The sequence below is a fragment of the Pinus tabuliformis genome, chromosome J (assembly GCF_031772625.1).
Source record: "Pinus tabuliformis cultivar Carrire ecotype Pingquan chromosome J, CPIR1, whole genome shotgun sequence".
In the NCBI taxonomy this organism is placed as follows: Eukaryota; Viridiplantae; Streptophyta; class Pinopsida; order Pinales; family Pinaceae; genus Pinus; species Pinus tabuliformis.
In genome coordinates this window covers 110757424-110775559 of record NC_142295.1, presented here as the reverse complement: position 1 = coordinate 110775559, position 18136 = coordinate 110757424, and the positions used below count along the sequence as shown (strand labels likewise).

General features: G+C 36.0%; 1 protein-coding gene across 1 annotated transcript; it reads left to right on the top strand.

Moving 5' to 3' along the window:
* The first annotated feature begins 3620 nt into the window (after positions 1–3620).
* LOC149225779 (abietadienol/abietadienal oxidase-like) lies at positions 3621–18136 on the top strand. The gene is made up of 9 exons (XM_089377310.1): positions 3621–3929; positions 14971–15298; positions 15966–16115; positions 16501–16737; positions 16933–17019; positions 17220–17298; positions 17422–17537; positions 17623–17741; positions 17926–18136. Exons 1-9 carry the CDS (start codon positions 3691–3693, stop codon positions 18014–18016), a joined length of 1446 nt encoding a protein of 481 aa, XP_089233436.1. The 5' UTR covers positions 3621–3690; the 3' UTR covers positions 18017–18136.

The window sequence follows — 18136 nt, the reverse complement described above, 5'->3', positions numbered from 1 at the left end:
ATATTCAAACATAAATTTAAATACAAAAATTTAAATTCAATGAATTTTATAAGAATATTGATGGATGTTGTAGGTAAGACAAACTTTGAAATCAAAAGGAAGAAGATAATTGTTAGTTTTGGATATCTGTTCATCATATTAATAAAGAAAATTAACTCAAGGAGCTTGGAAATGGAAACCACATAAGAGGATTAAAACTATCCCAAGAGGTAAATATTTAATTTATATAATTAAACTAAGGTAAACTATATTAAAAAACAACATAAAAAATAAAATTTAATAAATTACTAAAATATATATTCATGTACACATAAATTAAATACAATAAATTTAAATTTAATGAGTTTTGTAAGAATATTGATGGAAGATGTAGGTAAGACAAACTTTTGAAATAAAAAAGATATAAAATAATTGACACTTTTGGATTTATGTTCATCATATTAATAAATAAAACTTTCATATAAAAACGTGCTTTTCTATTCAGTAAACAACCTGGTTCCATTCTAGACTTAGTCTAATTATGACTTAATCTAATTAAAAGAAAAGTAGGTTGACACCATTTTAGCCATCCATATATATATATATATATATATATATTTCAAAAAGACACACATCAATATTCATGAACAATTTAATTTATATAACTAAACTAATATAATATTAAATTAAAAAGCAATTTAAAAAATGAAATTTAGTAAATCGCTAAATTATGTATCTACGTAAACATAAATTAAAGTGCAATAAATTTAAATTTAATGAGTTTTGTAAGAATGTTGATAGATAATGTAGGTAAGATAAACTTTTGAAATCAAAAGGAAGAAAATAATTGATATTTTTAGATTTTTGTTTATCATATTAATAAATAAGAGCTCTTTCCATTTAATAAATTGACTTCATTCTAAGTTGAGTATAGTTATATATATATATATATATATATATATATATATATATATATATATATATATATATTTCTGAATTAAGACTAATTCTATTAAGCAAAAAATATTGTACAAGAGGATACATTCCAGAGAGGCAGGAAACCGGCAACCGGAAATGATAGGACTATCAACCTCGGTTCCGGAGAAGGAGTTAAGCAAGCAAGGAGCTACAACAAGTCACTGGGAGCCTAAAGAAGCATTGATTCCTACCCTGAAAGGGTAGAGGCTTCAACACGAAGCTTTTTCCCTTTCCTTTTTTTAACTTCAACCCAACCATTTTGGGGTGGATGAGCGATAACAACTTGAAGATTGGGGTCCTCCACAGGGGAGCCCTCCTTTTCTGAATCAGAGGAGGAGGACAAATGGACACGTTTCTGAGCATTGGCTGAGTCAGAGGAAGGCGCCAGACCATCGGTGGAAGGGGCCACGGAATGAGGGGCCTGATTCAATTCTTCATCGCTGTCTTCATCTTCAGAGCTGGAGGAATCAGAATCCACGACTGGAGGAGGAGAGCAAGGAGCCCATCGTTTGGACTTGGGCTTGGAGACGTTGGCCTTGTTCTTTTTTGCCGGGCGGGATGGGCATGTATTCTGCAAATGCCCAGATTGGTGGCAATGGCGGCACCGAAAAGCAGTATTTTCGTAATCCAGTGTCTGGGTCCAGACAAAGTCGTTTATCTTGAGATTGATTTGTTCTAGTAGTCCTTTGCTCAGGTTTAACTCCACACATACTCTTGCATATGAGTAGAGACCTTTGGATTCCCACCATAAATCTCCACAAATGAAGCTACCCAAGGTGTCTCCTATAGCTCTGAAGACACGAGTACTCCATAGGTGGGCAGGTAATTTTGGAAGCCGCATCTATACAGGTGTCTTAGTAATGACTGCAGTAGCTGGATCAAAATCTGGGAACCAAGGAGTCAAGAATAGCCCTGCAGTTCCCATGAACCAAGGGCCCTCTGCTAAGGCCTTTTCATAATGCTTACTGTTATCAAATAGAACAATGAAGTAACCTTTCGAACAAAAAAAGATCTTACAATGATGTGTCCAGTTTGCATGGATCCATGCATAGAGATCCTGAGATCGCGGCCACAATCCATTAAATCTGCAAATGATGGCTCTTTCTGCAAATTCTTGAAGATGGGAAGCCAGATCTTCATGTATGAGTTCAACAGAGGGAACTTCTTCAATCTTGTCAACCAAGAAGGCCTTAGATTTAAGGGCTTCCGGGGGTTTGGGGTTCTCAGAGTGAACTGCGTCTTTGTATGAGAAGGGCCGAGAGTAGAGGATGACTGTCCCGCTGCACCTCCTCTCAAACGAAGGGTTACCACCACAGAGCTGTTCCTGGAGATGCTGTAAGCAGAGAGGGGAAGAGGGTTTTCAAGTTGTTTACCTTGAAAGAGAAGTCGCTGAAGGCTTGATGGGATCCCCATTCTGCGCTCTAGATTCAGTTTGAGTTCCTGCACCAGATCTGAAGGGCTAACCCATTGCATGATGGTTCTTCCTGCAGGCTGAGAGACTTGGATCTGAAAGGAGTCAGATAAGGGCCTTGACCCCATGCCAGGGCTTCTTGAGCTTTCTAGATCAGATCTGCCGTGGCTATTTCCCATCCGGGGGAGCAGACCTGCAAGATCTTGGCCGATCTGTTTGATGAGAGCCCGATCTGATTGATCAGCGGCGGATCTGATTTCCAGTGCACGGCTCAGAGAGTCGACGACCTCAACAAGGTCATCAACCTTCAATGCATCGCAGCCTTTTTGAAACAGAGCTTCCGCATCTTCCAGGGTTTTAGGGAAGGGTTCTTGCTCAGCAGTCGCGGCTTCTCCCTTACAGGGTTCTTGCTCAGCAGCTGCAGCTTCTCCATTACAGGGTTCTTGCTCGGCAGCTGCAGCTCCTCCATTACAGAGTTCTTGCTCGTCAGCTGCAGCTCCTCCATTACAGAGTTCTTGCCTGTCAGCCGCAGTTCCTGTCCCGGCCTCTGGACAGTCCGGGGTGCTAGGCTCGGCGGCACTAACAGTACTATTTTCAAAAGGGGGGGCACTTTGATTTTCGCCCTCGACGGGAGCCGAACCCTCGACAGTAGTGGGCTCCTCTGGAATGCCGGTTTTCGCAGGGTCTGCAGACGATGAAGACATGGCTCGAGTAATAAATATATATATATATATATATATATATATATATATATATATATATATATATATATATATAAATGTAAAAAAAAATTATTATTTTTTCTTATAAAATATGTTTATCAATATTTATCAGTTATTTAATTTTTACAACTGTATTAATATAAAATAAATTAAAAATAATATAAAAATTGAAATTTAATAAATTATTAATACCAATCTAAACCTAAATTAAAGTGAAATAAATTTAAATTTAATGAATGTTGTAAGAATATTGATGAAAAATGCAGGTAAGACAAATTTTTGAGTTTTGCTAAGAATATGGATAGAAAATGTAGGTAAGACCAACTTTTGAATTCTACAATATGTCTAATTTCGTCGGATGCGACAAATTTTAGAATCTTGATTAAAATAGAAGGAAGTCACTTTTGGATTTATGCAAATAATAATAAATAAATTACCTGAAATACGACAAATTTTGGGATCTATACACAGTAGAAGCGGCCGACATCTCCAGCTAACCATCTATCTCATTAATCAATCAAGCGCCATAAAGAGCCCACCGGGGCTAAAAGTTCTCCTGCATCAGAACCAATATCCACTGATAGGATTAACGAGGCGCCAATGGCAGACCAAATATCATTACTGTTGGTGGTGTTCACCGTAGCGGTGGCGCTCCTCCACCTTATTTACAGGTGGTGGAATGCCCAGGGAGGCCAGAGAAAGACTAATAATGAGAAGAATCAGGAGGTCCATCTGCCTCCTGGTTCGACTGGATGGCCGCTGATTGGCGAAACCTACAGTTATTATCGCTCCATGACCAGCAATCGTCCCAGACAATTCATCGACGACAGAGAGAAAAGGTAATAAGCTCTGTGTGTGTTTTGCTTCGTTTGTTTTCTTTTGAACTTTTAGCAATGTGCAGTACAGAGGGGTTTTATCAATGTGTAGGGGAGGGATTCCTAATATTGTGCAGGGACCAGTAGTTGATATAATACTGGTCCCACCAAACCACCAGTGATTAAGACTTTTGAAACCAAAATTTAAACAGAAATAAATAACATTATGTATAAATAAGTTTTAAATTATGTCCAAAAATCACCCATACATTGACTGGGCCCACAACTGTCCATAAATAGTATTTTACTACTTAATATTGCAAAACATATTGACCCAAGTAGAAAACAGCTAGAGCCATAAAGGCTTCCAAACTGGTCTATTCCAGAAGTACAAAACAGCAGTCACTTCAACCCCCACTCATCAGAACTGCAACTTTGCATCGCAAATAAATATGCCTACCTGCACATAACAAAAGGAATGTATGTCAGCCATAACTATTGAGTTGTTCAACAACTAAACACCCTATGTTCAATAAATGACACCCAACCCATCAACAATTAAATCCAATTTGTTCAATAAATGACACCCAACCCAATAACAATTACATCCATTTTGTTCAATAAATGACACCCAGACCCAATAACTGCAATAAATGACACCCAACTCATTCTATTTCTCATTAAAACAGATCAAAGCACATGGATCAACAAATAAACAATTCCCAACCATTAGATCACAGCAAATTAAATCCATACCACACATTCAAAAAGAAGCCATTGCAATCCATGTGCATCCATGTCCACCAATTAAAATCAAGTCCCCAAAACTATAAAAGAAGTCCACCCACTGTTGAAGTTGCATCTTATGCTTTCAAACTATTCAGCAAACTTGAAGACAACATCACAAAACAGTGGCCAATATATTCAAGTTAGTTTTATGAATTACAACTCATTCTTCTTACAGTTCTGTTTTCATTGTTTTCATTTATCAGATTTCTTACATTACAGTTCTGTTTTCATTGTTTTCATTTATCAGATTTCTTACATTACAGTTCTGTCCATTCATTTATCAGATTTCTTACATTACAGTTCTGTCCATAGGGTGGTGACAGTTAACCTATACAGTTACAGTTAACCTTTTTTATACAGAGTTTATGTATGTGTTCTAGCTTATACAGTTAACCTATTGAATACAGTCGTATCCATCTAATCAACGTCACAGGTTGCTTACCTTATAGGAATTGAAGGTTAGCTTACAGGAATTATTCGATCATCAGCTTCATAGGGATTACAACTTACATATCACAAATGTTACGTATGTCCAAATGTTATGTATGTCGTGCTAGTACTGTAGTCATAGCTTGTTTACCTAACAGGAATTGAACCTTGAACCTTAGCTTACAGGAATTGAGCGATTATTATGGCTTGGGTTCTATGCAGAATGAGTTAAAACATAGAACAAAAACGAATTGTAACTTTAATGACTCTAATAAACTTAGTAATTTTTCACATATTTTCAGACCTTGACAATCATCATTGAGACATCACATTGAAACATAATCGAAAGACATGTATTTTCAGAAGCATGAAGCTATTGAGAAAGCAAAAATTTTGATATTGAGTCGAAAGAGTGCAAATAAGTGAATTTCTACTACTGGTGAATGGACCATAGAACTGAGGAATGGTTTCTTAGAATGGAAGCCCGAGCGGATGACCATTTCTCTTTATTGAATTAGATGACTGTAAGATTTTGGATAATGAGAAAACACAATTATAAGTAACATAGCAGATGACCGTCTTATTGGCCTTCATATCTTTTCACCTCGTTGAGCTAGAGTGAGCTAGAACAAAGCTAGAACAAAGCATGGTTTCAGTTCACCCTTATCTATGAGTGAGCTAGAACAAAGCTCTGTATAATTACATATGTTATATGTATATTAAAGCTGAATCCAATCTATTAGGGAGATAACCAACCTGTGATACAGGTACTTTATCATATCTATACATGTATTTCTTAGGTTAGCACTGATAGTTCAACCTTTAGATGATGTTACTTGTAAAATATCTGTGCTATTACTTATGCCGAGTGTAATGAGAATGAGACAAGCAAGTGATTAGGTAAACAAGCATGGTTAGAAAGAGTCATGTGTAACTACTGTGTTCTAATTGCATAGCTTGTCATAAGCTTAGATAAGATACAAAGGTGACAAGTTAATCAATATACAACATGATATCCCGGGGTTCTCACTCTACACGCATATCCTAAGGTAATACATATGGATAGACTGTAATCACTGTATACGCATATCCTAATGTAACAAGCTCTGTATCCTAATGTATACGCATATCCTGACACTGCCCTATGAAAGTGAAACATTTGCTCTCATTATGAAAACAGTGACATACATGTTGACAATTTCCTGTAATAGAGGAAAAGTATTTTTGCAGAATTAATAACGCATAATTTGACATATATTCAAATGTCTAAATGCAACATACATGTTGATAATTTCCTGTAATAGAGGAAAAGTAATTTTTGCAGAAGTAATAAAGCATAATTTAACATATATTCTAATGTCTAAATGCATGCAATAATTTTACAGGTTGTTGCATCTATGGCAAAAGGAAGTTACTCTGCTCGTACAAGGAGAAGTGGCAGGAGAGTGACAAGGGGTGCGCAGCTGCAATGCACATCATCTGATGATGACAGGCCAGCTGATGTCGATGCCAGCAATGCACCAGGGAACATTGTTGAAGATGACCATGTGACAGCCGCTGATGTTAACACACCATCAGCCACAGAACCACCATCAACAACAGTCCAAGGGGCAAGCTCAACTAAAAAGATCAGTGCTATAAGAGGATGGACAAAAGAACAAATGTTAGTTGCAATTGACGACATAGAGTTTAATGGATACTCAGTTCGGGCATCTGCAAAAAAACATGGTATTCCTCCCTCGTCAATACATTATTGGATAAATGGACTGACTCATACAAAACTTAGAGGGCCTCTTACAGTTATGACTGAGGATGAGGAGGCCGAGGTGGTTGAGTGGTGTAAAGAGATGGCCCAACTGGGACATGGGCTAGAGTTGATACAACTCAAATCAACAGTTGCTCAAATCTGTCAAGGGAGGCCAAACCCATTCAAAGATGGGTTTCCTGGTAAATCATGGTGGTTTGGGTTTAAAAAAAGGCATCCAGAACTTGTATTGCGTACTGCTGAGGGCCTTGACAGAGACAGAGCATTAAATTTGCGCCCTGCAGTTGTGCAAAAATTCTATGACACACTTTCTAGTGCTTATGATAAACATTCTTATGGAGCAGACCATATATGGAACTGTGATGAAACAGGTTTACATGCAGGGAGGAATTGTGGCATGCGGGTAATTGCCAAGAGAGGGAGCCGAAATGTGCCAAAGATTTTGCCCAAGAGCAGGGAGTGGATAACTATTTTATGTTGTGTTAATGCAATTGGTACTTCAATCCCAGGATTTTATCTATTCAAAGGTAAAAATCAACTGAAAAACTATATACAGAACTGTGAACCAGGTGCATGCATGGCTGCACATCCCCATGCATGGATGACTAAAGAACTGTTTCTAAGTTGGCTTTTTCACTTTGCTGCATCGGTACCAGGTGGCGTCTCGCCTAATAACAGACACCTTTTGATATTAGATGGCCATGGGAGCCACATGGCTGTACAAACAATTGAGGAAGCAAACAATTTAGGCATCGACCTGTTGACATTGCCCGCTCATACCACTCATAGGCTGCAACCCCTTGATGTTAGTGTGTTTGGCCCTTTCAAGAACTATTTCAGGTCGGAGCGTGCTGCATGGATGGCAAAGAATCCAGGGGTTGAGGTGAAAAGGTTTGAGCTAGCAGAGCTTGCAAGTAAAGCTTTTAAAAGGGCTTTGACACCATCAAATATCAAGGCTGGCTTTAGGAGGACAGGAATCTGGCCACTGAACTATGATGCTCTTATGCATGATACTGGTTGTAGCCAAGCGTTTCATGTGGATGGTCAGGAAGAAGGGAATGTCCAAACATGTGTTGAAGTGCAAGAAGTAGATGACCAAGATTATGTTGTTGCAGCTGGTAATATGATTTCCCTGTCTCAAGGACAGTTATATGCTGAAGATGATGAAACTGTATGTGAAACACAATATAACAATGAACAAATTCCTAGTAACATGGAGATTGTTCCACCAACTCAAGAACATCAAATTCCTGTTGCTGATATTGCTAATGATATTGTTGAACATGCAGTTGACAATGACCAATTGACATTGCCAAGCCAAGTAACCCCACCTTCATGGCTAGCAGAAGCAATGATCAATATGAATGCACATAGTGTCTCAGCAACCAATGAAGAAAGCATGAACATGCCCTCACAACCAGCAGAATTGAACAGTGAAATTGTTCATTTTTTTGTGGACAATAGATCAATGGAAGAAGATGAAGGACATAATGAGGCATCAAATGAAGATAATGATATGGTTCAATCAGTTCCAACAGATACTGAAAGGGAAGTACCAAGCAATGACATGCAGGTGGGAGGGGTGGAGAAGACACTTGGACGGTTCCTAAAGCTACCAGTAGAGAGAGTATCAATGAGAAAAAAGCAAGGTGCACCAGGTAGTCTTCATCTGGGCCGAAGCTCACAGCTACTCACCTCAGAGGACTATATAAACCTGTTAGTTGAGTCAGAAAAAAGGAAACTTGAAATGCAAGAATTAAAACAGAAAAAGAAGGATATGGTCAAGGAGAAGAAGGCAGCAAGGATTGTTGCAGCACAACAGCGAGCAGAAGAAAGGATTGAAAGAGATAAAGCAAGGCAAGTTAAGGACCAACAAAAGCAAATGGCAAGACAGGAAAAGGAAAAACGAAAGGCACAACAAATGCTTGAAAAGGAACAAGGGATGATCAACGATACAAGAATAGCTGATGAAACTAGGATTATTTCAAACTCATTGGACTCCATTGCAGATAATACACCATTATTCCAAGATCTCATAAACATTCAAGTGCCCCACTATCAAACCGAGGGTTTACACACTTGCCTTGTTCCTACCAGAGCTGGTGTCAATTCTCTGTATGCTCATTACACACCTCCACTTAATGCAGGGGTCAGTAGTGCAAATGTGAGGTATGGGTACTCAATACCTCCATGGTTGGAAGCTGCAAATTGGAATCAATCATATGGCAACAATCAACCATTTCCTAATCAGCCCTTGACTGGTAGGCCAACCTACCTAGCTGAAGAAGGTAACTCGGGGAGTTTTGGCACTCAAGATTCTCAGGGCCATAAAGAATAGGGGTGTCATATGTTTTCGGTTCTAACCACATTATGATGTGGATTTTGGATGGATTGTATCTTTTTCTTGGCACAGCAACATTTTGGCTTACAACCTAGTAGTGATTTCTTGTGGCAACCTAACTGTGTGTTGATAAGAAATTTTCAATGGAATATGTCTTTCTGTAAAATATTAATTATGATAAAACTATTTCTATAAGTTATTCTGTGCGCACTGTACAAAGCTCTAAACTCACTTATGGCTCCAATAAGTGGACCGTTATAATGTGATGACAGTGCTAGGCAAGTTTACAATCACTTAACACTGAATAGAAGTCTACACTCACAATTAGAAACACCTCCTGCTCGCTTCTAATGTACGAGGCACTAGTAGTAAGGAACTCTATACTTAGCATGTTATTGATTGAATTAGAATGAATAAGAACTTTACATTGCTGGAAACTAGAAATACAATAAAGAACATAGTTATGATTTTTATCAATCACCTAGGGGAGGGTCGCCAATACATGTGCGCCCTCCCCGCCACGTCAGTTTACCACGCGTCAACCCACATGGCTCCGGTACGACACCTGTCCACCGTGGAGTATGCCCAACTTATAGAGAGCATGTGTTTTTATATGTGTCAGTAAAAATGATGGAAGTATCTAAATTAATCAAATCAGTTGATGAACAACTATGAGAATCATATTGTTCCATCTTGTTACATCAACTTTCCAAAAGATAGAGAAATTTATGTGCACAGTAACCTAATCAGCTATATGACGAATTGTGGCTTAGTCATTAATTCTTTTCTAAGCACCTATTCACCTTTTTCATTTTCCTTCATGAGTAGATCAATTGTTTGACAATATGAGTGATTCACATATGACAATTGTTTGGTTAACTAATGAATTGTTATAATTGACGCAAAGTTACAACAACCTTCTTAGAGGGGGAAAAAAGAATTGGAGTAAAAATGGAAAATTAAAAATAGCTAAATTATTATAAAAACTAAATAAAAATAAAATTACAATAATTTATAAATCTACAAAATATAAACCAGCGTAGACCCATCTTAAGATGGGATCTTTTAAGCATCAAGAGAATCATGTCTCTGTTTCTTTAGATCCCTTTTTACACTTATGAGTTCTGGAGTTAATATTGATCTATAACAGTGTATTATGGTACAGAAAAATTATGAATTGCCTCTAATACATGTAAGAAGGAAATTCCAAAGCAGTAGGTATACAAAAATCCCACAAAATTGCTTCAGAGCTCAAAATCTACAGCATGTTAAGCTTTCCTGTAATTTAAACTTCCCTGCACAAAACTAGGCATTGCAAAAATAAGAGAGATTCAAAGGAAATCAGTGTACCGAAAGGAAATCCAGGGTAACTGCAATTGTGGGTCTTGTCATCAACGCTGGAGATAAATAAAGTTTAAAATTTGAATGAACCTTAGGAAAGATCAACAATCAGGCAGAAGCACATGCCATTCTTAAAGGGATTGAATTGGCTCTTGATAAGAGTGTTCACAATATCTAATGCATGGCAACTAAGCAACAATAATTATGTTTTTTGGAATAGAGATTATACCGACTCCATAAATTTAAAATTTCAGTAGGTCATGTGCTATATACGGGTCAAGGAGGGTTTTGATTCAATATTCTTTTCACATATTACAAGAAATTTACATTCAGAGGTACACAATCTAGACAATTCAACAGCTACAATGGACACCAGCACCCTACAAATATATCACTATTATCAACACATTCTCCTCTCCCGATAGCTCTGCACTCCTTATATCCCTGTTCCCCAAGCAACTAGGAAGAAAAGTTTCAAAAGTGCATAGAAATCTGTTTGCAGAATCAAATATTCCAACTTAGCACAATTCCTACACATCCCTTGGAAGTACAAAGGTTGTCTCCAACACAAATGGCAGACCACCAAAGAAATGGACTCTCCTATAATTGTGATGAAAAATATGCTCCAGGTCATAGGTGTAAAAAACAGAAATTGTTCCAAATTGATATGCCCACTCAAGACCTGACCGAAGACATAACTACTGAGAGACACTGGAGTTACAGGTTGAAAACACCAACACTCCGACTCAAGCAGATATCGAACCTATTTCTTCATGAAGAACGGTCAATCTCTTTGCATGCATTATCGGGCATTTCAACTCTAACAAAACCCTGACAAGGAAACTCTAACAAAACCCTGACAAAACTCTAACAAAACCCTGACAAGGATTTAATCCTATAAAGTTTGCTAGTAAAAGCTGAGCGATATTAAAAGGAAATAAAAGAGTAGAAGCTTTGTTCATAAAACAGTAAACCCTACCCATTTCTTAACTTATAAACTCATCAGCTGTAAAAACAAAATAACCTTCAAATAGAGATGCACCGTCACAAGTGAAAACGATCTCAATAACTTAGCACTATGCAAGGTTTTACAGCATAAGGAAATCATAATATTCTACAATGAGTAAATCAAGAATAGTAGCGTTCAAACAGTATCCAGAGAAATGCTTTTAAGTCAATTTAAATAATAGAGAATGCAACTTGTGTGTAAAATTCGGAATAAGACTTTCATAGAAGGAAACAAGATAACAGTTATGACTTCAAGAAACCATAAATAAATTAACAGTATAACTGTGATTAAGGTCGTAAAATGTCCACGGCTTCCATACAAAGTCCATTAGAAAAAAAAAAAAAAACATATAACTTATACAGAATGTCTACAAGGGCCGAGGCCGCTTGACAAGTCTCACTTCCAGAAAGGAGATTAAAAATACCAATAATTTACCGACAAGGAAATTACCAGGCTCTTGGCTAGAAATACATAACTACAACACTGTAGCCCAGAGAGCAACCTGAGTAACAAGTCTGCGAAGAAGCTTCGTAAGGGTTTAGTGAGGCTTTAGAAGAGCCTTCCCCTCCGAGCAGTCGAATATAAAACAAACAATAGCACGAAGCAGAGCACTCAGAACTCTATGAAAGAAAAGAGAAACCCTCATATGCCAAATGAAAAAGATACAATAGCAGGGACAATAAAAATGCAGCGTTTTTATCTATAAAGCAAACACAGTAACAAGGCAATTGAGAGCAGCTACAGAGAGTTTCGAAAGTTGGTCTGGGCTCATTTCTGCGATGTTCCATTTTCCCTTTGTCTTTCTGCTCGGGGCCGGCTATGCAAGTCAGGGGAGAGCAGCTACAGAGCGTTTTGAGGGCTAAAACAGCAAAAACAGAATGCCATAGAATGCCTAAAACCCTAAACCCTAAAACAACAAAAATGCCATAGAATGCCTAAAACCCTAAACCCTCAAAAAAATGCTCAAAATAATGCCATAAAATGCCATAGAAAGTTCACAAAATATCCTGTTAGAGATGCTTGTGTTGAAAAACACAGAGTAAAGCTGGTAGGATTAAAAATCCTACCGGTTACAGGCCATGGATGGTCGCCGACCTCCCCCACCTTCCCCACATCTCGCCACCTTCCCCACAGCTCGCCAGACCTTCTCCACACCTGCAACGTCCTTTTCCACACCTGCAACAGGAAGAAAAAAGCCATTAGAGATCAGAAAAACAACAAAAACAGCAGAGCAAAACAGAAAAATCCTATGTTACCTCAAGCTCAGTAGAATGGCGACCGACTCCTCTCAAAACAACAAAATCGCCGAATAAGACCACCACCAGAGAAATGCTAAACAACCGGCATTCCATGTTAAACAACTTGCATTCCAGAATGACCAAGAAATCCAGGCGGAAAAGCACAAGAAAAGCAGAACCGCTGTCCCAGCCAGAAACCCTGAAACTCCATCAAACCTTCGCACCAGCACACGAATAAACGACTCTGCGCGCAACAATACAAACCCTGTCAACCGAACAGAGCATTCCCCCAACACACGTTCTAACCACCATGCGCGCAGGTTATAGGGCCGTCCCGCGCCATCTTCGGGGGGGGGCTTCGGCCAACAACCGGCCCCGAGCAGAAAGACAAAGGGAAAATGGAACATCGCAGAAATGAGCCCAGACCAACCTTTCAAATGGCGCGAAGGAGGAGTTTTAAGACGCGAGGTGATAGCCCACACGGCCAGCTCCACGATGGACAGGTGTCGTACCGGAGCCATGTGGGTTGACGCGTGGTAAACTGACGTGGCGGGGAGGGCGCACATGTATTGGCGACCCTCCCCTAGTGCACAGGCGTTTGTTTGGTTGAAATTATAGCAAAAGAGTTTTTTTTCAAAATTTGATCAATGTGCAGTACAGAGGAGATTTATCAATGTGGAGTGCAGAGTTTGTTGGGTTGAAATAATATAAAAAATAAGTTCATGGTTGAAATAATATCAAAAATCGGGTTATAATATTTCAAAATATGATGGTTTCAAATAATAGATCTCATTTAAATTGAAGAATCTGAAGTAAGTTCAAATAATTAATTTTATTTTAGATTTCAAAATATTTTTGGAAATGTCTGTTTGGGTAGTTTAATTGGTAATGGTCATGGAAATGAAGTTTTACCCAACCGGAACTAGAAGTTTTAGGTTCAAATCTTGTGTTAGTGAAAATTTGTTCAAATCTTGTGTTAGTGAAAATTTGGGTTCAAATTTTGTGCTATCCGTGGAGGGTGAGAACTTGGGCAAGGGCTAACCAGCCTGCGATAGGGCATTAAATGCCCAGGTATATGCATGCTCTATAACAAAATAACACACAGCCTTTACTTTTAATTTATGTAGCCACCAAGGACTATGTGTTATTTTGTTATAGAACATGCATATACCTGGACATTTAATGCCCTATGGCAGGCTGGTTAGCCCTTGCCGAGAACTTGGGCTCAAATCTTGTGCTATCTACTGAGGGTGAGAAATTAGACACAATAAAGATGATCTTGGGTTCAAGTCTTGTGCTATCCCCAAGAGGGAAAAATTGGACATAATAAAAATGTAGTCTTACTAAAATTAAAAAAAAAACATTTCTAAAAATTACAATCCAATTAAGTTAAACACCAAAATATACCGATATAATAATAAGTATAATCTCCCCTAAAATACTCTGTATTCTGTCAAATTCTTGAAATGTAAGAATCATTTAGAATTGTAAATCACAAAATTTCAAGAATCATTTAGAATTGTAAATCACAAATTTTTTTGTTTTGAAAATGGTTGAAAATTGATTTTCTGAAATTTACAAGCGAATTAAGTTGAGCACCAAAATATACCAATATAGTAATGGGTAATTTTTCCACAAAATACACTGTGTGCTCTGTCAAATTTTTGAAATATATGATTTAGATTGGTAGATCATAGAATTTTTTGTCTGTACACTGTCAAATTTTTGAAATATATGATTTAGATTGGTAAATCTTAGAATTTTTTGTTTATGGAAAAGATAAGTTGTACTCTGTATTTTTTTGAAATGTAAGAATGATTTAGATTGGTAAATCATAGAATTTTTTTGTCTTGGGAAGAGAAATATATGATTTAGATGGGTAAATCATAGAATTTTTTGTTTATGGAAAAGATAAGTTGTACTCTGTATTTTTTTGAAATATAAGAATGATTTAGATTTGGTGTAGTATTTATGATTTAGATTGGTAAATCATATAATTTTATGTCTTGGGAAGATAAGTTGAGTACTGATATTCACAGCAGAATTAATCAATTATGAATATTGACATCAGAATATCAGAACCAGGAGATACCATTATATCGTAGGGCTCTGCATTAATATAAAATTCATTCATGTGGATATTGACATAACAGATACGATTCGGACATTTTCGTATCTCATTTATTTGGAAGCCAAGCAGTTATATCATCGGATCCCCAGTTCAACAAGTATGTTCTGCAAAACGAGGGGAGGTTTTTTCAAGCTCATTACCCAAAGGCACTGAAAGCTTTGATAGGCGATTACGGGCTGCTCTCGGTGCATGGCGATCTGCAGAAGAAGCTCCATGGAATAGCGGTGAATTTGCTGAGGTTTGAGAGGCTGAAATTCGATTTCATGGAGGAAATCCAGAATCTCGTTCACTCCACGCTGGATAGATGGGTAGACAAGAAGGAAATTTCTCTGCAGAATGAATGTCACCAGGTAAGTGAATTTTTTCTTTTTTATTTAATTTTTTTTATTTGAGTTTTTATTTAAATTTAGATATGGGAAATATTTTGGAATTTGATAATGTGATTAAAGAAGTATGATCAACTTATAAAATATGTTCGAAATTTACAACTTAATTCAACTGCTATATGTTCAAATTTACAACTTAATTCAACTGCTATAGTCTAACCAAACTGTTTTTTTTGTCTTGAAAATCATGGAAATTCCTGTCATATTTTGATATGTTTTTTTTGTCTTGAAAATCATGGAAATTCCTGTCATATTTTGATAGAATCTTGCAGGAAATTTAATAAATCTTAGTTATAGTTGTCAATCTTCAATATTTGTTGTGACCTAGAGGTTTTTGATAGTGCTGAATTCATTTCCATTATCAAAAACATGATTCAAACACCGCTACTGCATGATTTTTTGAAATTTTTTGCCCAAATTCTGGATTTTTTACCCTCCCTACCATTGCTCCACCTCCATAAACGCCTTTAAATTCAATTAAGTTCAAATTCAATTAAGGTCGAATTTATTTTGTAATTCATAAAGGAACTATTGCTAATTCCTCCATAAACGCCTTTAAATTCAATTAAGTTCACATTTATTTTGTAATTCATACAAGGAACTATTACTAATTAATTATTTGTTGGTGTAGATGGTTCTCAACTTGATGGCCAAACAACTGCTCGATTTATCTCCTTCCAAAGAGACATATGAGATTTGCGAGCTATTCGTTGACTATACCAATGCAGTGATCGCCATTCCCATCAAAATTCCTGGTTCTACTTATGCAAAGGGACTCAAGGTAGGTATCTCATTAAAATTGTAAAATACCCTTAATATAACTCAAGTTTTATAAAATACCTTTAATATAAGGGAAGTTTTATAGTTCTTAAAAAATAAGGTTTTAATGAATTAAAACTGCACAATAACTTTGTTTTTATAGTTTTCAAAATAGGAATCTGAAGAATTGAAATAACTTGATTTTAATTTTATTTTTATAGTTATAATTATCAAGAAAAAAAAATCTGAAAATTTGAAATAATCTCATTTTATTTTTATAGTTATGAAAATAGAGATTTGAAGAATTGGGATAACTTTATTTTATGATGTTGTTCATTAACTTTGTTATTATAGTTGTGAAATAAAGATTTGAAGAATTGAAATAACCTCATTTTATGATGTTGTAGGCAAGGGAGGTCCTCATAAGAAAGATTTCCAACATGATAAAAGAGAGAAGGGATCATCCTCATATTGTTCACAAAGATCTGTTAACTAAACTTTTGGACGAAGACTTTATTTCTGATGAAATTATTTGTGATTTTATATTATTCTTGCTCTTTGCTGGACATGAGACTTCTTCTAGAGCCATGACATTTGCTATCAAGTTTCTCACAACTTGTCCCAAAGCATTGACTCAAATGAAAGTAAGTATAAATTCATTAAATCAAATAAATGTAAGTATATGTATAGAATATATTTGTTTTCAAATATTTATTTATTATGTGAAGTGAATTGGAAGGGATGAAAGTGTTTATAGTTTTTCATTTTCAATTTTTATGCTTATTAAATTTTTTGATTTATAAAATTATGTAATGAAGTATTTTATGTTGATATGATAGGAAGAACATGATGCTATATTAAAAGCCAAAGGTGGTCATAAGAAATTGGAGTGGGATGATTATAAATCAATGAAATTCACTCAATGTGTATGTAAATTATTACTTTTTTTCCACTCAATTCTTATTAACAAGGACGTTATTAGAAAGGATATGATTAGAGATTTGTTAGCCTTGTTAAAGTGATTAGAAAAGTTTTTTTAATAACTATTAAAAAACAATATTTATTTTATGATCCAAACTATGGAATATGGATATAAAGGTTGTGATTTCAATTTCATTCTTTACAGGTTATAAATGAAACACTTCGACTAGATAACTTTGCCCCTGGGGTGTTTAGAGAAACTAAAGAAGACACTAAAGTGAAAGGTATTGTTGAGTTTTTATTTGGTAGATTTTATTCACGGTTACATACTTTTTCCAAATATTTTTACTTAATCATGTGTATTAAATTGTTGGTGTTAACATAATTTTGATCAATGTGTTTTATAGATTGTCTCATTCCAAAAGGATGGGTGGTCTTTGCTTTTTTGACTGCAACCCATCTAGATGAAAAGTTCCACAATGAAGCTCTTACATTTAATCCATGGAGATGGGAATTGGATCAAGTAGGTTCATATTTATGATGCGCTCTAAATTGAAAATTTATATGGTAAAATAATTACATAACTAAACTTATCCATAAATTTTCAGGATGTATCGAATAATCACTTATTTTCAGCTTTTGGAGGGGGAGCTAGGCTTTGTCCAGGGTCCCATCTTGCTAGGCTTGAATTGGCACTTTTCCTTCACATATTTATCACAAGATTCAGGTTTATTTCTCCTCTTTCCATATGTTTTACAATATTTAAAACTTTAGATCATCATTACTAAAAATGTTTTTATAAATTAACTATATTTTATAAACATTTAATTCAAAGCATAGACAATATAATTATTATGAAAACATTTTAAAATTAACAATTATATTGATTATTGTTATTATGTATATTGCAGATGGGAAGCACTTGCTGATCAACATCCCTCATATTTTCCATTACCTTATTTACCTAAAGGCTTTCCTATGCACCTTTATAACAGAGAATGAAGAAATAATTTGTTTATTTTGATGTAATACTTATAAATAAGCATAACTTTAAATTAGCGAATATACTAATTATAAAAAAAACATAATTTTAGTTTATTTTATAATTTGATTTTAAATTTA